General features: G+C 46.9%; 3 protein-coding genes across 3 annotated transcripts; all 3 read left to right on the forward strand.

Moving 5' to 3' along the window:
• The first annotated feature begins 5,320 nt into the window (after window positions 1–5,320).
• LOC123073546 (probable transcriptional regulator RABBIT EARS) lies at window positions 5,321–5,920 on the forward strand. Its single transcript, XM_044496637.1, has one exon. The coding sequence runs from the start codon at window positions 5,385–5,387 to the stop codon at window positions 5,763–5,765; it is 381 nt and encodes a 126-aa protein (XP_044352572.1). The 5' UTR covers window positions 5,321–5,384; the 3' UTR covers window positions 5,766–5,920.
• Window positions 5,921–9,678: 3,758 nt separating this feature from the next.
• Window positions 9,679–10,248, forward strand: LOC123073545 (zinc finger protein 7-like). The gene has a single exon (XM_044496636.1). The coding sequence runs from the start codon at window positions 9,679–9,681 to the stop codon at window positions 10,105–10,107; it is 429 nt and encodes a 142-aa protein (XP_044352571.1). The 3' UTR covers window positions 10,108–10,248.
• A 6,148-nt stretch (window positions 10,249–16,396) lies between these two features.
• Window positions 16,397–17,039, forward strand: LOC123073547 (probable transcriptional regulator RABBIT EARS). Its single transcript, XM_044496638.1, has one exon. It carries the CDS (start codon window positions 16,476–16,478, stop codon window positions 16,881–16,883), a length of 408 nt encoding a protein of 135 aa, XP_044352573.1. The 5' UTR covers window positions 16,397–16,475; the 3' UTR covers window positions 16,884–17,039.
• Window positions 17,040–24,880: the final 7,841 nt, after the last annotated feature.

The raw sequence follows: 24,880 nt of genomic DNA on the forward strand, positions 1-24,880 counted from the left end.
TCGGTCTACTTGTCTCGGACGTGATGCCTATATACATGATCATACCTAGATATTCTCATAACTATGCTCAATTTTGTCAATTGCTCAACAGTAATTTGTTCACCCACCGTAAATACTTATGCTCTTGAGAGATGCCACTAGTGAAACCTATGGCCCCCGGGTCTATTTTCCATCATATTAATCTTCCAACACTTAGTTATTTTTATTGCCTTTTATTTTACTTTGCATCTTTATCACAAAAATACCAAAAATATTATCTTATCATATCTATCAGATCTCACTCTCGTAAGTGACCGTGTAGGGATTGACAACCCCTTATCGCGTTGGTTGCGAGGATTTATTTGTTTGTGTAGGTGCGAGGGACTCGTGCGTGGCCTCCTACTGGATTGATACCTTGGTTCTCAAAAACTGAGGGAAATACTTACGCTACTTTGCTGCATCACCCTTTCCTCTTCAAGGGAAAACCAACGCACTGCTCAAGAGGTAGCAGGTCGAGGGAGAGTTTTGTCAGCACGGCGGCGTGGTGATGGTGATGATGAAGTTACCGGCGCAGGGCTTTGCCTAAGCACTACGATGATATGACCGAGGTGTTAACTGTGGAGGGGGGGTGCCGCACATGACTAGGAACAATTGATGTGTCTTCTAGGGGTGCCCTCCCCACGTATATAAAGGAGGGAGAGGGAGGGAGGCAGCCTAGTCCAATTCGCCCCCCTTACCATATTTGGGACAAGGGGGAAAGGAAGGAGGGGGGAGGGGAAGGAAGTAGGAGTCCTACTTCATACTTTCCTTTTCCTCCTCTCCTTTCCCTTTCTCCCACGTGGCTGGCCCTATAGGGGGCGCACCAGCCCCTTGCGGGCTGGTGTGTTCCCTTACTTGGCCCATTAAGCCCATATCTTTGCCGGGGGTTGCACAGAACCCCTTCCGGTGACCCGGTATCACCCGGAACACTTCCAGGGTCCGAATATAGCCTTCCAATATATGAATCTTTACCTCCCGACCATTTCGAGACTCCTCGTCATGTCCGTGATCTCATCCGGGACTCCGAACAAACTTCGGTCATCAAATCACATAACTCATAATACAAATCGTCATCGAACGTTAAGCGTGCGGACCCTACGGGTTTGAGAACTATGTAGACATGACCGAGACACATCTCCGGTCAATAACCAATAGTGGAACCTGGACGCTCATATTGGCTCCTACATATTCTACGAAGATCTTTATCGGTCAAACCGCATAACAACATACGTTGTTCCCTTTGTCATCGGTATGTTACTTGCCCGAGATTCGATCGTCGGTATCATCATACCTTGTTCAATCTCGTTACCGGCAAGTCTCTTTACTCGTTCCGTAATGCATCATCTCACAACTAACTCATTAGTCACATTGCTTGCAAGGCTTATAGTGATGTGCATTACCGAGAGGGCCCAGAGATACCTCTCCGATACACGGAGTGACAAATCCTAATCTTGATCTATGCCAACTCAACAAACACCTTCGGAGACACCTGTAGAGCATCTTATAATCACCCAGTTATGTTGTGACGTTTGATAGCACACAAGGTGTTCCTCCGGTATTCGGGAGTTGCATAATCTCATAGTCCGAGGAACATGTATAAGTCATGAAGAAAGCAGTAGCAATGAAACTGTAACGATAATAATGCAAGCTAACGAATGGGTCTTGTCCATCACATCATTCTCCTAATGATGTGATCCCGTTCATCAAATGACAACACATGTCTATGGTTAGGAAACATAACCATCTTTGATAAACGAGCTAGTCAAGTAGAGGCAGACTAGGGACACTTATGTTTTGACTATGTATTCACACATGTACTAAGTTTCCGGTTAATACAATTCTAGCATGAATAATAAATATTTATCATGAAATAAGGAAATAAATAATAACTTTATTATTGCCTCTAGGGCATATTTCCTTCATTGATATGCTTCCTTCAAATTCAGGAGCCTTTACAAGCCAACCATTGCAGATGACACTTATTTACCTCAAAATATTCCATGGACAAGAAGCTCTCAAACCCAATTTTTCTGACAAAACCTATTTGCTTGTTACTTAGAAGCTTCATAATTGGCGGTAGGAGGTGAACATCTAATACCATGTTTATTTCAAAAAATGTGGCGTTTTTTAATTGTTATGAGCATCTTTCAAATGTCACAAAATTTATTTGAATTGTGCAAAAAAATTCTAAAATTATGGGAGCAATTTATCATGATGCATAAACATTTTCAAAAAAGTTTATGCATCATGATAAATTGCTCCCATAATCAAAATGTAAAAATAAGTGTTCTAATTTTTGCATCGGTTTTCTCTCAGCTTCTGCGAGAGTGGTTTGTTTACATTAAAATTGTATACCTACAATGGAATTTACTTTATGGTGTTTTTAAAAATGTTCACCATGCATTAAACATATATTCTTGGAAGGTGAAAGTTCGTTCATGCGAGTTAAAAATGTCCATACAATTAAAAAGAATTCTCACGACACTTAAAAAATATTAACACATTTGAAAATATGTTCCTGACATTTTCTAAAGCAATGTTCATGACACCACCGTCTTCGCATTCCTTTCTTTCCTCTTATTATGAGGAGATAACAGAGAGCATCATCTACATCGAGACCCTTCACAACCAGAATTCGACATGAAGGGATTCCAAGGAAAAACTTCACAAGCGGCCTCACTCGAATTGATATGCCTCCTGCAAATTCAGGAGGCTTTCTGTCACAGTTGAACTTGTCAACCAACCATAGCACACACCCTTTATTCAAATATCTCAAAATATGTTCATGACACTTCTACAAAATGTTCTTTAACATGTAAAAAATGACACCATTTTTTGCTTTCTCCCCTCTCCTGTTATTATGAGCAGATAATTGAGAGCATCATGTACATCGAGACCCTCCACAACCAGAATTGGACATGAAGTGATTCCAAGGAAAAACTTCACAAGCGGCTTCACTCGAATTGATATACCTCCTTCAAACTCAAGAGTCTTTATGAACTAACCATTGCATATGACCCTTATTTACCTCAAAATATTTTGAGGACAAGAAGCTCTCAAACCAATTTTTCTAACGAAACATATATGCTTGTCACTTAGAAGCTTCATAATTGGCGGAAGGAGGCGGACATTTTTTCAACATGGATGTAGCATTTCTAAAAAATGCCATGAATATTTCAAAAAACGTGGGATGTTTTTAAGTGTTATGAGCATCTTTTAAATGTCACAAACTTTATTTGAATGGTGTGAAACATTTTTTCAAAATTACGCGAGCAATGTTTTATGATGCATGCACTTTTTTAAAAATGTTAGAAACATACTCTTGAAACATGTGTACATTTATAGAATATGACGAAGAATTTTGTGTATAAAATGAATATTATTTAAAAACTACATGAACAGTTATTTACATTGTGTGAACTTTTTTTATTGCACAGTGAACCTTTTTTTAAAACTTAGTAAAGTAACTTTAAAAGTATTTATATTTATATTATTTTGGAAAAATTAAAAAAGAAGACAATATAAATAAATGAATCCTACCAACCGCTTCCAACTTGGGTGGTCGATTTAGAACCTCCCTAATTTGAACGGTTCTACCATCTCGGAATAGGCAAGAAATATTTATTGGAGGGTCTATGTCTCAATATGAGATACCATGATGTCATCCCACAGCGGACTCTATACATGGTTGGTCTAGTAGCGTCTTCTTTTATTTGCTTCTACGCTCGGTTCGTGTTTTATTTCTAGTTTTACATTTTGGATTTTTGATTTCTCATGCATTAAAATGTTCTAATTTTTGTGTCAGTTTCCTCTCAGCTTCTACGAGAGTAGTTTTTTCACATTTAAAATGTATATCTATATGGGAATTTACTTTACTAGTTTTTAAAAAACATTCACCATGCATTAAAAAGATATTCTTGGAATCTAAAAGTTTGTTCATGCGGTTTAAAAAAATCTCCATAGAATTAAAAAGAATTATCATGACACATAAAAAATATTAACAAATTTCATAATATGTTCATGATATTTTCTAAAACAGTGTTCATGACACCACCGTCTTCGCATTCTTCCTTCTCTTCTTATTATTTGGAGATAACAGAGAGCATCATTGCCGGCTGCTGTGTTGCCGGCGAGAAAAACATTCATTTTGGAGGCCGGCTGTGTTGCCGACGAGGACAACTATTCATTTTGGAGGCTGGCTGTGTTGCCGGCGATGGACGTGTAGGCCACTGGCTCTGTTGCCGGCGTGAACTAGGGCCGCTGGCCTGAACTAGGGCTTGGCATTTCAAACGTTGCTCTCTTTTTAAAATGAAGGCGTACAAGATGGGGCAAACGGATGCGGCCGCGTGCTGGGCGCACGGCCACCGCATCCCAGGACAGGCCCGGACACGACCCCATTGTCCTACCAAAACGGACAGAATCCGGACAAAACGGACGTCCGTTTAGGGTCGTGCGGTGGAGTTGGCCTGAAGTGAAGTGTGTGTTGGCGATGCCGGGTCCTGATGATCTGAATGAGTGTGAATCGACGGTCGACGATGACATGATTGATCGACGGCACCGGCGGGCTTTCCCAGCTCTGCTGCTCGCGCTGCACGTCTGGTGTTTGTTTGCTCCTCACATGCAAACAATCTTGGGCTAGTGGAAATGTACTAGTACAACATATCGATAGGTCAATAACGCATGATGATGATCGACAAGGATATATATCGGCAAACACGATGCCTGTCGTCGTCGTCGTCGTAGTACGTACCAGTGTTCCTCGATCGGTGGTTGGACGCTAGCTAGTGCCGCGAGCTCGCAGTGAGTAATGCGGCTCCCAGATATAGGAAGCGGTAGGATTCCATTCACGCATCCATCCATGCATCAACTAGTGCAGTGAGTGGCGCACGGTCAATCCAGCTGCCCCCCCATGAGGCCATGACTGTATGCAGCAGACTCCTTGAACCATCATGCACGCAGAACAGAAGATGGCATGCATGCATCACGCATGCTCGATCGACAAGGATCACTGCCAAACTGTTGCAGCGGTACTGGAACAACTGTAGCGGTGTAGCCACGATCGATCCATGTCCACCAATGGATCCTCGCCTCACCCTGTCGTCCGTACCTGCTACGTGTTCCTCCGTCGCTGGCCATGGTTCACGGTCACGGGGAGTGCCACCAGCACTAACTAATGCGGCTCTCAGATTTAGCAAGTGGCATGCTTCCTTTCCTGCCTCGCTTCAGCAGTACCCACGGGCCATGGCCATCATCTACCAGCTGGCTATAAACCTCCATCGCCGCACCTCAGGCTCAGCTCAGGTCGCTATGTATACACCGGAGCACCGAGCAGCCTAGCTTCCCCTAGCTTCTTCTTTGGCAGATTGATGGAGACTCAAGCCCCCCCTGCTTCTCTAGACCTGTCTCTGGCACTGGCCACCATGCCACCACCGTTACCACCACCACCAGCAGCAGCAGCCCCATCTCTCTCTCTTCAGGCTGCCGGAGATGCCGTTTCTAGTGCTGCTGCTGGCGCCGGTTGGAAGGTCTTCTCCTGCCTCTTCTGCGACAAGAAGTTCCTCAAGTCGCAGGCGCTGGGCGGCCACCAGAACGCGCACAGGAAGGACAGGGGCGCCGGCGGCTGGAACGCCAGCCTCTACCTCCCAGCTGCTGACCACGCCTCGCCGCCGACCACCGCATCTGCTCGTCCTGAGATCGACGACGAGAAGCAGCAGCAGCAGCAGCTTGATCTTAGCCTTAAGCTTTAGCTAGCTAGCTCGCTTATGTACGTTTTCTCCTCTTTAATTAGCGAGTGCCTCTGTGCATGTGCTAATATGCACTAGACATCTCTGGTATGTACTGTACGTACGTATATACGAGAGAATGTTGCCCAGTTTGCAAATCTGAACGTACCCATGCAAAAAACTACACCTTCCGTTCACTGTTATAAAATGTTTTGGACTGAAATGAGTGAACAGACACACTAAAACGTGTCTTCATACATCCAATTTAGAAAAAAAGTTAGAACATCTTTATAGTAAACGGAGGGAGCATATGGCATGCAACAAACCCCATTTAAGAAAAACAAATCTCAGACCATGTTTGTGATTGCTACGTTAGTTATTAAAACGAAAATCTACTACTTTGCAGTAAAAACCCATTTAACACCTGAAAAAAAGTGCTCCCTCTAATCGTTATTTTCTCCTATAAAAAACGATGTTTATCGAAAAAGGCAAGGTGATACGAAACTAATAATTAGGCCAGGATGTAGGTGACGTTCTGACACAATGTTTTCTTTTCATATATTAAACAATGAAGAATTAACCCTTTGCCCATATTTCCTCGCAAACATCATCATTACTTGTCACAACTAAGGCATCTAGAGTGCTGGGTTGGCAATCTACTCTTAGCTCTGCCTGTGATTTAGAATTGGCAACAGAAACATGTTATACAGTGAAGAGCAAGCACTCTCCACATTTATAGCATGGATGCAACATAATCTTTTTCTTTTGTAGCTAAAACCTCTTTCCACATGTACTTTATCGAATTATATGCCCCACTACATTACAATATTAATACATAACTACACTAAGATCATTTCCTATTGTTTTCCTGTGTAAAAAGAGATGCTATTTTTTAGTGTTATCTCTAGAAGTAAAATATTCACATTCCTCCAGTAATGCAATGGTTAAATTCAAAAGGTTTGCTTAATCTATGTTGTCTAAGATTTGTTACGTCTAATTTGATGCCTTGAGTGATGTCGAGATTCACGTGAGGATGGCAAGAATATTTTCTTTTCCTTTTATGAGAAAAGGTGTGATGAGTTAAGAATATTAGTTTAGAGGGAAACGGACGTTGATATGTATACATAAAATAATTCAGTCAACTTACACATACTCGGACCAAAATTCTAACTAGTAAACATATAAGAGATGATGGCATCTAAGTATAATAAGAAAACCATTTTATCTTTACCGTTATCGGACCATCTCCTTGTTGAAAAGAAGGCAAAACTCTTTCTTTTTATTTCCCCGCCTTCAAAACTTTCTTGCATTATTGTTGAGTATCAAGCAATTATCATTAATATTTTTTCCTTCATTTAGAAAGGTCTGAGGCCATCTCGCACTATTGTACATGCCATCTCGCATTATTGCATTATTGATGGGACAAGTTTTTTCGGACGGAGGGAGTACACAGATTCATGTCCCCGACTTGTTTCACTCGGGCAGTCAGATCATTTTCTCTACTTTGATGTCATTTTAGATGCGGTACGCCCGAGATGTGTTCTTGTCTGACAGAGGACACTTATATATGACCTCTCTTTCCTAGATGAACCATAAAGCAACAACGAGTAAAACAAACAGTTAATTGGAGTTGAACTACGATAAAAAATTAAGCTAACACCCATACAATAACCCAAATTCCAGCATGTTATTCCTACATAACTAAATTAATAATCCCTACCAACTTATTTCTCTCAACATGCAAAAATCATCTCGACATGCAACCATGCGTGGAAAATTTCGTTCTATTACAATAGTTATATTTACTATACAACGATTAAATACAATAAACCAACTATATTTCTAGTTTCGGTATTCATACTATCAATCCAAATATTAGTATTCCAACAACCAAACTAGTTGAGATATAATGGAATCAATTTTCGCATCCACGCGCATGTATTGTCTGATTAACATGATCCTTGAACGTTTGCCGGGATCAATAAACTACTCCCTCTGTCTCCAAATATAAGATGTTCTTGCTCTAAAATGTCTTATATTTTGAGACAGAGGTACACTATGGAATGAGCCAGCATTGTCGTATGTCCAGGAGGCCAAGATCCAGCGAGCACTGCACGCACAGTGGATGGGTGCTGGTAGTTTCTCAGAGAAAGGACGATGTACACTATTGACGGAGACTTGAGAGCAGAGCTATAGGTATATATGCCAGCTGAAGTGAAGTGTTTGCCATGGCCTGCTTGCCCACACAGGCCGGGCCATAAATAGTTATTGAGAGCTTGCCAGGACATATGAACTGACGAGGACACGACTGATCAGTGCATCTGGTTTTAGCCATGTATAGCCTTGCTTGTTATGTGCCGACATAGGTACAAGAATGCACGTCTGTGCCCTTGGCCCCAACAGGACACAGGGAAGATCACGTATATGATACTGATGTTGAAGAAGATCCTATTCTGAGGGTGTACTCTGTGTCGTCTACATTTTGAAAAGTATAAGTGGTATATGTCCGCCTGTGTGTCAACATTTCGTGTACTTGGGGGAGGTTAATTAGTCATGCGTCGTTTAGCTAGGATCATGTTGCTTGTTGCATGTTGTAAGCACAATTAGTTTTCCTTATCGAAAAAGCATAATTAGTTTTGTCTGCACTCGCACATGTTTAGGTTTTCCTTTTATGTCCCCTAGCTAGATTGAAGAGGACAAAGAGAAAAACGTTTTTATGCTACTTATTAAGGTGAACATGCTAATCCAATGGGGTACTTTGTTGGGCTACAACTAGGTTTCCTTGTTGTGTGCCGACATGTGCCGACTAGATTGATCGCAACTAGTAGCGATTCATGCAACCTCCATGAAGGGCTGCCTTACCCTCCCCCTCCTCTCCAAAGCTTCGCTCTGTCGTGTTTACCAATGCTTTCTCGAGGATTTGGAAGAGCCACAACACGGAAGTATTTCATGGTTACCAACTCCCTCGCCACCGTTGACCCTGAAACATCGGCAACAACGAGATTAAATTTGGCACTGGTGCTTCTCCCGCTCTCTTAATGAACCTATCCTGTGTTGGAATAACCTAGTTTTGGCTGCCATGGAAGCGTTTCTGGTTTGGCTGTGGCAGCCGTGATCGTTGCCGTGGCAGCACTTCCATTCAGTTAGCGTTTCCTTCGGTTCGTGTGTAGTCAAGCCACGAGACGCGCTGTGTGCGATCCGTGGACAATTTGTAGGGAGTCGTGGGATAGCATGATCCGGTAGGAGTGCGTAGGCCGCGGCATGATTTGGTTCTATTGAGGAATAAAAGGAGCAAAACAGAAAAGACAGCAACACTTTGCGCCGCGAAAATTCCTCTCTCATGAGCTGAAATCCATGGTTGAGAGGCGACATCCTCAAGAGCGGGATCCAAGTTTCGTTATTCCCTAAAAAAAAGAAAAGGATCCAAGTTTCGTCGTGAGTCGATTGGCTCGCAAACCTAGATCATAGAGTATTATGTACTCTTACCTCATGTGAAAAGGGAAGGTAAGAGGAAGCATGCTAAACTTCTAATCAAATCTTTAAAAGATTGTATTCGCTTGATCCGCCCTTAATATTTTGTCTAGTGGAAACATAGTTCAGGTTTGCCACACTTTTGACCTGTCGACAAAAGAATAAAGATCAAGAACGCACGATGATGATAGACAAGAATCACCAACAAACTGTTGCTACATCTGTAGCCATGATCTGCCTCGACGTCCCTCTCATGGGCTGGTGTTCCTCTGTGGTTGGCTATAGCCGGTGGGCACCATACGTGGTGCACGTTGGTACCCCTCGCAATAGTGCGGCTCCCAGATTTAGCAAGTGGCACGCTTCCATCTATAAACTCCTCACTCCACACCCATTGCTAGCTGTAGGCTAGAGAGTGAAAGAAAGCCACACGAGAAGCTGGGCTGGCCTCCTGCAAATATCTCTCTCAATGGAGGCTGCCCATGGCGCAGCAGCATCTATGGACCTGTCCCTGACGCTGGCCCCCATGCCACCACCATCACCAGCAGCACCTCCATCCTCCTCTGCTTCGGCTGCAGCAGACGCCGCTGCCGGCGACAGCGGCTACGGCCATGGCCATGGTGGTGGCGGCCGCGAAGAGAGATCATCGAGGCGGCTGTTCTCGTGCCTCTTCTGCGAGAAGACGTTCCTCAAGTCGCAGGCGCTGGGGGGCCACCAGAACGCGCACAAGAAGGAGAGGGTCGGAAGCTGGAACGCACACCTCTACGAACATGTCGACCACGACTACCCGCGGGCGACCGCAACGACTAGGGCGCTGGCCAGACGGCCAAATAAGCGCCTTCACGACAACGACGAGAAGCAGATGCAGCTGCAGCTTGATCTTAACCTTAAGCTTTGATTAGCTAACTAATAGTATACGTAATAGCTCGTGTGTAAGTGTTTACTATCTTCCTTTTAATCTTCTAATTAATTATTCTCCTTGAACTACTTAGCTAGTGTGTGTGTGAGAAGAGAGCACTAGTCCTACAAACCTACTCCACTTAAGAGTACGTACGCATGTTTGTACTGCACTGTACATATACTTTGGTCTGTACCACCTACGGTCTTCCCCTAACTCCAAGGTTATACCATGGTCAGCAAAGTACAGTGTTTTTGTCTCATTAATCTGTTGGATATATGTTCGCAAAAGGAAAGAAAAATCCGTGCTCAAGTTTTGCATCTTTTGCTTCCATGGTCATTGTGAAGCTGCACGTTTAATTGTGTAGTGTTTTTGTCATTGGTTGCTGAGTTTTTAGGGACCTGCAATTCCCCTTTTCCCATCCTGCGCGAGGTTGGGCTTTCTATACTACTGTTCTGTTTGAGGGTGGAATTGTCAGCTAGTAGTGATGCGGTCTGATCCTGGTTTAGATGGCTTTCCTTGTCGATGTCATGAACTATTTATCAATTTCAATCAAATTGGGAGCCAGGCTTTTTCATAGAAGAAAAATGTTTTTGCGCCTGCCCTGTATATCTGTTTTTTCAGCACTTTTACCCACCATACATTTTTTTCGAACGTTAGTTTATACAGAAAGCCTGTAGCTCCTAAAGAAGAGCAATTTTAACATGCTCCCTCTCTTATCTCTCTTTTGATATGGCATGTAAGAGGGGGCATGTTAAAAAACCCTCCCCAAACAACAGAACGAGGCCACCTTCGGACGGGCATGCATCGTTACTATCCTAGGTGGCTTCGTTTAGAAAAGAACCAGGCCACCTTCTACAGCTTAGCATTCCCAACCCTTTTCGAACGGCCGGGCGGCCCATCACTGACCGGTCATGAAATTTCGGCCTAGCCGGGTGTCTCAAATGTGCCTCAAACGCCCGGGCAGATCGGCACCCCTCATATCCAGTCCAAATATAGGGCGGATATGCGAGCGCCCGGGCGCGCCCGCCACGTCGGACCCGGCCCACGCTAGCCCACCCGACCCCACATATATTCCTTCTCATCCGCTCGTCGGACCAAACCTAGCCACTTTACTTCAATCCCCCCACTGCCCTCCGCCACCCAAGCTCATCTCCAGCGGTCTCCGGCGTCTCTGGCATGGCGGGCAGCGGATCCGAGTCCTTCACCTCTAGATCCATCGAATCTGAGCTTACCCCACGTGGCCCCGAGGAGGAGATGGCCGTCTGGCTTGCGCTCTGCCACTTCCGGGAGGAGGCCCGTGCCCGACAGCGCTCAGACTCCTTCATCGGGAATCCATTGCATCCGCCCAAATGGCGCATGTCTCTAGGTGTGTCGTAGCTGCCTCGCCGAGAAGGCGGTTCTATCTGTTTGGCGTCCAAACACGGTGGCAGACGCGCAACCCTCTGTTGGAGCGCCGAGCATCGGGACACACCATGGGCCTCATCCGACGAGAACATGGCACGGCGTGCCCGCCGTGCGAGGCAGCGGGCGTGGGAGGCGGCGGCAGCCCTCGCGGCGTGGACGTCGGCGAGGTGGAGTCACATTCTTTGGCGCCCCGTATGGTGCAGCAGTCCAGGCGCCGCAACCGCTTCGTTGTGGACGTCGCTGGCTTGTCCCAGGACGAATCCATCATCGATCTGATGTCCACCGGCACCATTCAGGTTTCGTCCTACGACGAGGAAGAGTAGGGCATGGGAGACGGCGACGCCTTGAGTCATGTGAGCCGGCTCATGTCCCATGCCCTAGTCTACCTTGCCGGCGACTGGACCAACACTCTAACTAGCGCAACCGGCCGTCAGACATGGCCACGGCAAAACCGAGCGAGCTTCGGTTAGATTAGATTTCACGTTGCATGTAATAATCTGGATTTGAGGTTTCTAATTTAAGGTGTCCGGTTGTAAAATCAAATATATGAGGCGTGACCGGTCATTGTGTGCGGACATGCCCGATCGCGTCTGCAGGGTTTTGAGGGGTTGGATTTAGGGCGCCTAGTTGTAGATGCTGTCAAAAGTCTTATATTTTATATTTTGGGAGGGAGTAGTATCATGCTGCCAGCGCTGATAAAATAAGTAGATGAGCCAGCAGTGCTGCCGTACGTCCAGCGGTCCAGGAGGCCAAGATCGAGCACTGTATGCACAGTTGATGCATAGTACTTTTCTTAGAGAGGACGATGTATACTGTAGACTGAGACTTGAGCAAAGCATGCCAGCTGAAGTGAAGTGTGTGTCTTGGCATGCATGACGGGACAGGCCGAGTCATAATTCAGACCTTGTCAGGACGTACGAACCGACGACGACACAACTGATCACTACGTTTGTGGAGGCGTGCCTTTTGGCCATGTATAGATTGAACGAAGATGACAAAAAGAGAAGACTTATATATTGCTAATGATGTTGATGAAGATCCTATTACAGTGGTGCGATTTTGTCCGGACTACAATTTGAAAAGTATAAGCAACCTAGTCATACATGTCGAGATTTTGATGGTACCTCATAATCTTTTTTCTGTTCGGAAAAGGCTCGGATCTCTTATAAAGTTTACCAACACTACAATGCACCCGAAGCATTATAAAAATTGCATTGAGGTCCTTGGACCACTGAGCGACTACTATTGCTGCTAGAACGAGACGCTGCCGTGTTGTTGTCGATGCTTTCTTACTAGAGCCGGTTTCTCCTTTTCAACGACAGTCGAGAAGTTTTTGTGCACGTGCGCCTAAGGTCCAACACCTTGCAGTCGTGCTTGTCGCCATTGAACCTTTGAGTCGATCCGAAGTGTCTGACACATTGTTGTCAGAGTAATGACTCCACCATGTCACGTTACTACCAACGTGATCCACGTGCCATAGCTACATTTTTTATTATAACTTTGCTAAAATAAAAAATCAGATATGAGTAGCTCCTCAGTAAAAAAGAAACATTTTAGACAAGCAACACATAGCAAAGCTTGGCTAGCTGGATAAGCATGTTAGTTCAAAATTTAATGTAAGATCAGGTTGTATGTTCTAACAATCTAATACTGCTTTACTAACTACAAAAAAAATGAACAACTGCCAGTTATTGGCAACTATTTCTTGTTTCAAATCAGACTAGTTTTTTGTGATATAATGTAATTTATATTTGTTCGGAGGTGGATTTGAACCACTCACTCCCTTTCGATTTCAAGTCCAAGAGGCCCGGAGAAAAAGGATTCATAATTCCATGCACGCTGCTACACAAAACCGATTGATCCACTAAACACCCACACAATCTCGATTTGGCACAACTACACTTTCCACCTCTACTCCTTCCTTTGGATCAGATTTGAAATTCAAACATAATTAAATTTGTAGAAATGCATCACTTACATCATGTCATGTTCATTTTTCTTCTTGTAACTTTGGACGTGTTCGTCTATATTCATCTTGTTATGCACATGCCAAGTATGTACTCAATCTTTTAGTATCGTCTCAACGCGGTGTTTGAATCAACAAAATCTTTTTCAGAAAAAGTGCATCGCTTGAATCAAACATCTGCCCAAGTTATTGATGGGGTGATGCCACCCCAAGTATGAGAGCGAGTGCGGTGAAATACGAGCCATATGTGATAACCCAGAGGACATAACAAGATACATGTAAGTGCGCATCAGAGGAGGAAATAGTGGGAGAAATGTATATAGCATACCATCATTAAGTATGCTCTTAGATAGCTAAAATGATTGTGTGTATATAGATCGTGCTTGAATCGTGTATGAACGAAACTAGAGGATACTCTATGTGTTGCTGCGAGAATTGGCTGCAATATGTTTTACTGAGATTTGGTTGCATGGACTGAAAATATATATGATTATATTGTACTGATTTTGGTATATTGGTAAACAAATGAATCGACGGAAATAATTAGCCTTTTCCAATGCTCGATGTTGCATATTGAGGTGTGTCTCTTCCTATATATAGGTGATCACAATAACATTATATAGGTGGGCACCTTGATCGGGTCCAACCCGTTAGTACAACTTTTAGTTCCTTTCCTAATCTATTTCCATGCAAGACATTCCATCTACGAAAGAACATGAAGCATTTCCTTTTATTGCTTTTTTCTCTCATACCTTTCCACATAGAAGACAGATCATGTATTTGCGAGTATATACAAAAAAAATGTATACCGCCCACACATTTACGTGGACACACACACACACACAAAATATATATATATATATATATATATATATATATATATATATATATATATATATATATATATATATATATATATATATATATATATATATATATATATATATATATATATATATATATATATATATATATATAGACACACACACACATAAAACAGTTGGGTATCATACCCACTTAATTATGACTATGTACTTCAAAAAACAATTGGGTATAATACCACATATTATTAAAGTATGTACTCATATATTTCACATGGGGGTATGTAGCGAAATATGCAAAAAGAATTAGGTATAATACCTATGTACTATTGGGGTATGTAGTCATATATTTTATGCTGGGGTATGTAGTTGTAGAGAATAGGTATATAGTTGTAGAAAAATATTGGGGTATGTACGCATATATTTCAATTTCGCATACCCATTTTATTTTTGACTATGTACTTCAAAAAAACAATAAGGTATAATACCTACATATTATTGGGGTATATATTCATATATTTCATGCCTGTGTATGTAGATGTAGGGAAATGTAAACAAAATTCGGTATAATAACTACTCCCTCCTTTCCGGTTTATAAGGCTCAATTCAAAAATCTCACCAACCAAGGTAGATGGTGAGTGGTGGAATACTTTTTGTAATTTGCAAAAGCACCCAATTAATGCTCTTGTTTTCCTCAAAAAGTATGTTTACCAATGCATTAATTGCAATGCATGCATGCATAAATTACATGCATTGGTCAATTTTCTATTAATACTTGCATGCAATGATTTAATGCACCTTGGAATCTGAAAATGTGATGGGAAACAACCAAATTGAGCCTTATAAAATGGAAAAACTAAAATTTCGAGATAAGCCCTATAAACCGGAAAGGAGGGAGTACGTATTATTGAGGTATGTATTCGTATATTTTATGCCGGGGTATGTAGCTGTAGAGTATTGGGATATATATACGTACAAAAATTCTAATGAGTATATACTCAGTTAAAAATCCCTACATACAATCCGCAAAAAAAAAATCCCTACATACACAGTGCTTGAAGTTCTTAATATATTTTACACCGCAATATTATGGAAGCTTTTTAATTACTTGATCTCACTAATGGAGAATTGATGACGGACATTAAATAATCAGATTTGGCTATTTCCATATAAGGCACGCCATGCAAACATCTATGGAAGGTAATCCATTGACACAATTAATATGCATCAGAGCCATGCAAACAAGTATGGAAAGTTGTTTTTGATGAAGATATAAACTAAAATATAATTCATGTGTTAACGGGTCAAACCCAATAACCCATATATCCATCATCTGAACACAATCATGATGCAATCAAGCGACATCTAGTCATATATATATATATATATATATATATATATATCAAAGGTCTGCACGACCACCATCGACTCCCAACCTGCCAAGCAATTGTAGTTCTGGTCTATGTCATGCACACAGTTATGACCGGTGCATACAACCTTCGTGGAGAGCCCCAGGAACTCATCGTCACGCCTCCTGCCCTACCACTCCAACATTCCGCACCACCACCATCACCGGCACCATCTAGAGCATCTGGAACATCCATCACAACAATGTTAATTCTTAGAGATGGACACCCCCTCGCCATCGTGGCCCGGAAACATCGAGCCAACGTTATGATTTGTTGCTACTCCCAATCTCTTTGTCAATCTATCCCCAAGACTTGGATTTGAAGTTCCGGCATGTCGGCATGAGTCGACGAACCTCACAACCCCCTATTTTGGTGAATCAGTAATCCCTTGATCGGGCCATAATCATTGGTGTAGTGGAAACATAGTTCAAGGTGCGGTTTTGACCTTTCAACAATTGAATAATAAGGATCAACAAAGCACGATGATGATACCAAACTGTTACCACCTCTGTAGCCATGATCTGCCTCGGCGTCCTTCTCATGGGCTGGTGTTCCTCTGTGGTTGGCTATAGCGGGTGGGGCCCACCCGCACTGGTGCCTCTCGCAATAATGCGGCTCCCAGATTTAGCAAGTGGCATGCTTCCATCTATAAACTCTTCATCCATTCCACATCCACGCAGCTGAAAGCCACAGATTCAGCTCAGCTTGGTAGGCTAGGAAGTGAAACCTTGGTAGTACAGGAGAAGCCGAGCCCTCTCTTCTCCGATGGGTCAGGCTCCCCATGGCGCAGCCGCTTCACTAGACCTGTCCCTCACGCTTGCCCCCATGAGACCACCACCAGCACCGCCATCCCCCTCCTTTTGGGCTGAAGGAGACGCCGCTGCCGGCCACAGCGGCCATGGTGGCCATGACGGCGAAGCGAGATCAAGGCGGCTGTTCTCGTGCCTCTTCTGCGACAAGAAGTTCCTCAAGTCTCAGGCGTTGGGGGGCCACCAGAATGTGCACAAGAAGGAGCGGGCGGGCAGCTGGAACCCCCACCTCTACCTCCAATCCGACCACGGCGACCGGCCGGCCGCCGCACCGGCCAAGGCACCGGCGATATGGCCAAACGCGCGCCTTGACGACGACGGCGAGAAGCAGTTGCAGCAGCTTGATCTCAACCTTAAGCTTTAATTAGCTAACTCGTGTGTACGTTTTTACTATCTTCCTTTCCATCTTATCCTCCTCGAACTAGCTAGTGTGTGCGCTGCGCGCACTAAACGTATTCGGATGCAGGCACGCATTGTGGTCATGTACTGTACATATACTTTGGTTTGTATTACCTATGGTCTTCCCTTGTCTCCGAGTTTTTTCTCACGAAATGGACTCAAATGTATTACTCCCTCTGACAGTATTAATTGTCATTAATTTAGTATTAATGTAGCCATGAGTCGATGTGGATTCTACGGTCTGCAGGCAGCTTGCAACGCCACAGCACAGCGTCGTCTCTGCAACAGGCAAGCACCCGATCCACCGACGGCTGTTGGCGTTGAAAGACGACCGAATTTCGATGCTTCCAAAGTTGCCAGCAGCACAGCATGGAGAACTCCAGTTGCGAGCTCACCACCTGGGCCGCACGCACCGCAAGCGCGCCCAGGTCACACGCAGTGGCACCGGCCGTACCCACACCCACCCTGCGCCAGAATGCTTCCGCGAATGGGCATCCAAAGAGCATGTGATCGGCGGACTCAAGAGCGGCCGGGCAAAGCGGGCAGCCGGCCTCATCCGCCGCGACGATGGACTTTCTGAGAAGCGTGTCGCGTGTGTGTATACGCTTCTGAACCAGGAGCCAGCAGAAGAACTTCACCCTGGGGGGAACGCGCGCGCCCCAGATCATGTCGGCGTAGCCGGCGCGCACGCCCCCGAAGCGCAGGAGCCCGTACACAGCAGCAGACGACAGAGCCCCCTTGGGCGCATGCGCGCGGTTTAGCTGTCGCACGTCCGGACCAGCCCCGCCCGGCGAGGCCTCCATCAGAGCCAGCACCGCGTGGAGCTCCCGATGACCGACTCTCGTCAGCCGGCGAGGCCTCCATCAGAGCCAGCACCGCGAGGTACTTGTCTACCTTGGCGATCATGGGCAAGAAATCCGCGTAGCGAAGCTTCTCCCAAGACAGGGGGAGGCAAGGATGGGTGGGGGGGGGGGGGTCTGACGGTTAGTCCAGGTGTAGAGACGATCAGAGAGATGCGCCTCATGCATGGCCAAAGCGTTGATCAACGCATTGAAACGGGAGGCACGCCCCCCGTTTTTCTCACCAGCACGACGAATGAGGTTGAAGTCACCCACCGCGATCCAGGGGGCCGCAGCGTCATGGGTGACAGAAAGCATGTCTTCGACAAAAGCATCAGTGAGCGAGTGGTCGGAGGGGCCATACACGTTGGTGATCGCGAGGGAGGCATTAGTCACGACACATAAGAGGTTAACGGTGAGAGAGAAGCGAGACTCCGAGGATATAGCGGATTGGTTTAATTGCAAAGTTGGCAAATTTCCCTTTACGTACCTCGGGCTCCCGATTGATACCAAACGACCCACGATAGAGGATTGGGATCCGCTATGCGGCAAGGTGCGCGGGAGGGTGTGCCCCTGGCGAGGGAAATTCCTCTCCAAGGCGGCTAGACTCATTCTTACGAATTCAAGTCTGTCTTCCTTGCCAATGTTCGCCATGGGTTTGTTTCTTCTCGCAGAAGGGGTGCATGCGAAGTTCGACACGCCCCGCGCCAAGTTCTTTTGGGAAGGAACCGGCCCAAACCGTAAATATCATATGGTTAAATGGGCCTCAGTGTGTCGTCCCAAGGCCTTGGGGGGCCTCGGGATCACCAATTCCAGACTCCTAAACATCGCCTTGATGTGTAAGTGGATTTGGAAAATCACTCAAGGTGCTTCAGGCCTCTGGGTTGATCTCCTCAAGGCCAAATACTTCCCAGGCGGGAACTTCTTCGAGGGGCGGGCACGGGGCTCCCCCTTCTGGAACGATCTGCAGTCGGTTAAACCGGCGTTCGCCATGGGGGCGAATTTTTCGATTGGAAACGGACGCTCGACCCGTTTCTGGACGGATAGGTGGCTGGGAGCCCAACCTTTATGGATGGAATTCCGGGATTTGTACGAGCTGGCCGTAGATCCATCCATCACGGTGGCGGCTGCGCTCGCGGCTACTCCTCCCGTGATTTATTTCAAACGAGAACTAAACGGGTTGGAGCAGTCCAGCCTCTTGGCCCTGACGCACCGTATTAACCCGATCACCCTTCAGGACGAACCAGATACGGTCAGCTGGGCGCTTACCAGTTCGGGCAAGTTCTCGGTTAACTCTCTGTACCGTAGGCTGTGTCAAGGGACGGCACAGCAGGCGCTCGCGGGGTTATGGAAAGCGCAGTTGCCCTTGAAGATCAAACTCTTCATGTGGCAATTGTTTCGCGATAAGTTGCCGACTTCCTTAAATGTGGCCAAACGCAACGGGCCGGCCACTGGCCCCTGCGCGTTGTGTGGGGAGCCTGAGGACGCCAGCCATGCGTTCTTCAGATGTTCCCTTGCTAGATTTGCTTGGAGCGCGGTCCGGGTGGCGGCTGGTGTTCAGTGGGATCCCAGATCGGCCGCAGAGCTTACTCACCTTTTAGATACGATACACGGAAGTGCTAAACGGGTGATGTGGAGATGTGTCGGGGCACTTCTCTGGACTATATGGCTTACTAGAAACAAATTTACTATTGAGGGTTGCTTTCCTTCGCATCCGGCTAACATCCTCTTCAAATGTAACCTCCTATTGCAGCAGTGGAGTCCGTTGGGGAGGCGCAGGGATACTGAGCTGACCAACACCGCTCAACAACGTTTGCTGCAAGTCTATGTGATGGCTAGGGAGCCTTGACTATGGTGCTGTCCATGGTCCCTTTTGTTGCTTGACGAGCCTGCGTGCTCTGTACGGGCTATGCCCTGTAATGCCTCTCTTTGGTTTGGTTAAGCTGCGCATAGAACTTCCGATGATCCTTTCGCGTTGGCCGGATAGGCCTGTGGGGTTGTGTTATGACTTGTTTCACGCTGCCGTTGTGGCTATTAATTTAAAGCCGGACGCGTCCGTGTGTCTTCGTTCTAAAAAAAGAGACAAGGGAAAAGGAGGAGGGATCCCAGGCAGTGACGGTGCCCCCGCGACTCCCATCTGCGTTTTTAGCCACAAACTGCGCAAAACTGCCAGGGAGGAAGGAGAGAGTCTCCTGAAGACAGACGAGACTGGGGCGGGCTGCACAGACAGAGTTTTTGACAATGTCGCATTTGTCACTAGCTCCTAAACCCTGGACATTCCATGAAAGGATACGGAGAGAACCAACAGTGTTACAATCCATAGCAACATAGCACACCCGGACACCCACGATAGGACAGAAAGGAAAGCAGGGCAATACGACAACAAGGGGAGTTAAAACGAACTACGGATACAGGCCATCTCAAAGGAGGCAGCAGCATGAAACTCGCGCGTGCGAATCACCAGCCAAGGGCGAACTAATCATCCATGTGGACGTGCACCGGGGCGGCGGGGATGGAAGCAGCAGAGCGCAGGTCGGACACAGGCTTCATGCCCATAGGAGCGATCACCGCGTCCAGGATCCTGTCCTTCATCACTCTGGATTTGAGCCTGGGCGAGCAGCCGGACAGCGCGTCTTTGAGGGCGCGGAGCTTGATCGCCTTGGCCCACGCTAACCCAGGTGGGGGCCTCCTTCCCGGCTAGACGTGCGCTGCGGCGATGCTCGCCCCCGTCCAGAGGGGCGGCCGAGGGCACAAGACAGGTCTCCACCTGCTCGGGCTCACAGATCTCCGTAATGGAGAGACGAGAGCGGGGGCTAGCCGGTCCAGAGAGGAACGGAGAGCCAGAGAACGGGGAGACGGCCCAGGGAGGGGAGCGGTCGACACAGCCATCCTCCCCAACCGCGGTTTGTGGAGGGAGAGGAGGAGCCCCAAGCACCCGCAGCACGGAGGCCAGCTGGCGGCCGCCACCGCGCCCACGCCCGCGTGCGGAACCCACGACGGGGCCAGCCCCCCGCCCACGCCCCAGGGGATGCCCATGCAGAGCCGGGTGGTTGTGGGCGAAAGGGGGGGGGGGGGCGAGCGGGGGAAGCGGCGCCGGCATGGTGGGGGGGGGGGGGGGGGCGGCGAGAGGCCATGGGGCAGCGGGGGAGCCGGCATGGTGACCGGAGACCCTGCAGCGACGGCAACAAACTGGGTCTCGGCAGTCACGGATGTAATGGAGGATGGAGAGACAGCGATAGCAGCCGGAAAGGGAAAGAGGAGGGGTGGGGCGAGGCGGTGGCTTAGGCCCTGTTTGGTTCATAAGTCCTAGGACTTTTTTTAGTCCCAACTTAAAAGTCTCAAGGCCCTAAAAAGTCCCTACCTGTTTGGTTCTTGGGACTTATAAGTCCTTATAAGACCATATTACAACTATAAGTCCCTATAAGACTTTCCTTGAGAGTCTTATTTCATAAGTCCCAAATGCTCACTTTAAGTCTCTATAAGTCCCTCCTGTTTGGATCATTAAAGTCCCTCGAAACAAACATCCTCTTAGGAAGAGGAGGGGGGTGGGGGGGAGAAGGGCGTCCCTATACGGGATCCGCTGCGCGTCAGAAGGGGGAGTAAACGCCGTGGGCCCCGGCACCGCGGGATGGTCACCATCCAGGTAGTCAATGCAGAGAGGACACCCAGAACCGACACCACCAATGTCGCTGCGGGGGGCGACCGATCCCGTTGGAGAGGCGGGGGCAGGATCCGCGCGGGCCCCAGGCAATCCATCCCGCAAATCACAGCCCGAAACAGATCAGTTGGCAGGGGAAGTAAACCCACGCGGGGAGGCCGGGATGGGATAGGGCACCAGATAGGTAGAAGTCTACCGCCCTGGCCGCGCCGCCCGGAGCACCCATGCACAATAACGCCAGGTGGGTGGGTTTTGAATTTGAGACGGGCGGCTCTAGCTCTCGCCGCGGCAGCCGCAGCACGGGCCCCACGACGCGAGGTATGCAACGACAGGTTAACGGCCGTCATCAACCCCGGTCCAGCGGCGGCGACGAACTCAGCGACGGCAGCGCTAGCAACGCGCACGGAGAAGACCAGATCGCCCGCCGCGACCGCAACAAGGGATTCAGAGGGAGCGCAGAAGAAATAGGAAAGGAGCCCGGCCACGCCCTCCGCGGAGAAATAGGCCGCCGGGAAGGGAGCAGCGACCCAAAGCATGCCGGGGTCGACAGGGGAGTGGTGGACCGACTGCATGAAAGGAACCCCGGACTGGAAAGCAGAAAGCACACGGGCATGGAAGGCTATACCTGGACGAGGAACAAGGGAGCTGACGCAGCTGGGGGCTTTGGCTTCGCACGACGTCGCAGGATCTCCACCAATGGCGGAGCCGGCAACAGCAGCGAAACTAGGGTGGGAGGTGGCTACTGTGGGGGAGGTGGAGGGTGGGGAGCCGTCGGCGAGGCTCCCGGCGACGCCACCCAGGGGAGCCCGCGGGTCGCCCCGCAGGTCGCCTGGTGGTTCGCGAGAGAAACTCATCTAAGGCCTTCAACCCGCGAGAGCCTCGCCTAGTTACATTATGAATTGACATACATGCATTCAAGTAGTACTCCCTCTGTAAAAACAATAAGAACGACTTTAATGATCTAAACGCGCTTATATGTTTTTACGAAGGGATTACATCAGTTCTTCAGGTTGTCTCAGCCGCAATAAGAGAAAAAAATAGCAAGAAGAAAGCTAACATGATCTAGCACCCCCCTCTAATTTTATTTAGCAACCGCCCCGAGGCTATTAGCAGAATCACGAGTGTAACAGTCAAATGAAATGCATGAAGCCTCAAGACCTTTCTCATTTACTCGGAAGTGAAAGACTTTTCTTCACTTGCAGGCCGCTTGAACATCATGCCTGCATGGACCATGCATGCAAAGCCGTACGACCGCCTAGCACTCAGGCACTGCACTTCTAGACAACATGGCACCCCCGGGCCCCGCACTCAGCAGTGCAGCGCCTCAGAGCTAGGCGCCACACCTGTAAATGCAGCGCCTGCAAGCTAGGTGCCAAACCTGTTACTAGTTCGCTGGCTGGCCCCTTCCCCCCCCCCCACACACCCCAACCCCCCCCCCCCCGGCGTGATTTGCCCTCTCTCCCCTCTCAAATCCTTCTCCAGATCTTCCAAATTTGAAGATTTTCTCCGTGGGTTTCGAACCCAATCCCCCATCAAGGTAATCTCCTCCGATCCCCTTGTTTTGATCCCAAAAAATGCTAACATTTGCTCATTTGTTGCTAGTTTGGGGAAACCCTAGTTATTTATGGATCTTGCAATATGTATGGAGATAGAAGATGTTTGTTTGCCAATTTCCTAGGATTAGGATTGTTAGTATGTTAGGGTTAGGGTTATGGGTGTTGTCATGTTGGTGCTAGGGTTAGGGTTGTTAGTATGTGAGGGTTGTGCTTATGGTCATTGTTAAGGAGGGGTTAGGGTTATTGTTTCATATCTATGTTAGGGTTTGTATTCTGTGTTAATCTTCGGATGAGTACTTATGGAAGATATGTTACATTTTGTTGTTGAATGCTTATAGGCATGGGAAGAACATGTGTGTTTGTTCATCATGTGGACAAAGACGCCTTTTTGAAATGCCATATTGAACCGGACCCGGATGAGCTTGACATGGTGTTTGATAGTAGTCCTAGCTATGCGGAGGTCTTGGAACAAGTGAGGAAAGATTTGAATTGGATGGACCCAAGTGACACCGTTGAGTTGGAGGGAATGCATAATGTTGGTTTTGGAATGCACATCCGTTGGAATACCATGCGTGTGAACTCCGAGCAACGTTGGGTTGCATACAAGGAGACGGTGGCCGAATCACTAGACAAGGCTCTTGAGTTATTTGCTACGAAGAAGGTTGATTCTAGTGTGCATTTGGACTTGAACCGGAACCCCTTCCCCTTGGTTGCTAGTAGTCCCCCACCCATGAACCAAGATGAAATTGGTGAACCTCCTTTGACACAGCAAGTGAGGCCTACATGGAGCCCGGTTTCAAACAACCACAATGAAGCTTTGCAAGAGGAGAATGATGAGTATGAGGATGATGACAATGAAGTTGATCTCCATGACAACAATGTGGGTGATGTTGAAAAATATCATGTGCAAGAGACAATGGACCATTTCATCCCTTATTCCCGTGGCTATGCATCAGAGTCGGATGATGAAGGTCCAGATGAAGAAGTTGAAGAGGAGGGGTTCACGGTGAAGGAGGACGAAGCTTTCGAGAAGGTATTCGAGCGGGATCATCGGACTCCATTGTTCAAGGATATTAGTCTCGCGGATGAGCCGTGGTAGATGGTGGCCAAGGTATATCTCTTGGAGTTAGGCCAAGTTCTCACCAGGATTTGGAAGATGGCAAGATCGGGATTTCTCCCGGGTCTAAGTTGAAGATGTGGCTCGACAACTACTCCGTAACGCATTATCATCCACACAAGGTTGTTAAATGGGGTAGACGTAAGAAAAAGCGTCTTAGAGGTGACATGGACGGATGGGGCCATGGTGTCGGCCGTGAATCGGGCAACGGCCAATTCCAAGAGCCTCTTGAGCGCTCCCATTGTGGGGAATGCAAAGGTCAAGGCCACAACAGAAAGTGTACCAAACCAAGAAACAGGTCAAAGAAAAATGATGCAAGCACAAGCCAACAAGGAGGTGAAGGAAATATGCCCTAGAGGCAATAATAAAGTTATTATTTATTTCCTCATATCATGATAAATGTTTATTATTCATGCTAGAATTGTATTAACCGGAAACATAATACTTGTGTGAATACATAGACAAACAAAGTGTCACTAGTATGCCTCTACTTGACTAGCTCGTTGATAAAAGATGGTTATGTTTCCTAACCATAGACATGAGTTGTCATTTGATTAACGAGATCACATCATTAGAAGAATGATGTGATTGACTTGACCCATTCCGTTAGCTTAGCACATGATTGTTTAGTATTCTACTATTGCTTTCTTCATGACTTATACATGTTCCTATGACTATGAGATTATGGAACTCCCGTTTACCGGAGGAACACTTTGTGTGCTACCAAACGTCACAACGTAACTGGGTGATTATAAAGGTGCTCTACAGGTGTCTCCAAAGGTACTTGTTGGG

The sequence above is a fragment of the Triticum aestivum genome, chromosome 3D, assembly GCF_018294505.1.
Source record: "Triticum aestivum cultivar Chinese Spring chromosome 3D, IWGSC CS RefSeq v2.1, whole genome shotgun sequence".
Classification (NCBI taxonomy): Eukaryota; Viridiplantae; Streptophyta; class Magnoliopsida; order Poales; family Poaceae; genus Triticum; species Triticum aestivum.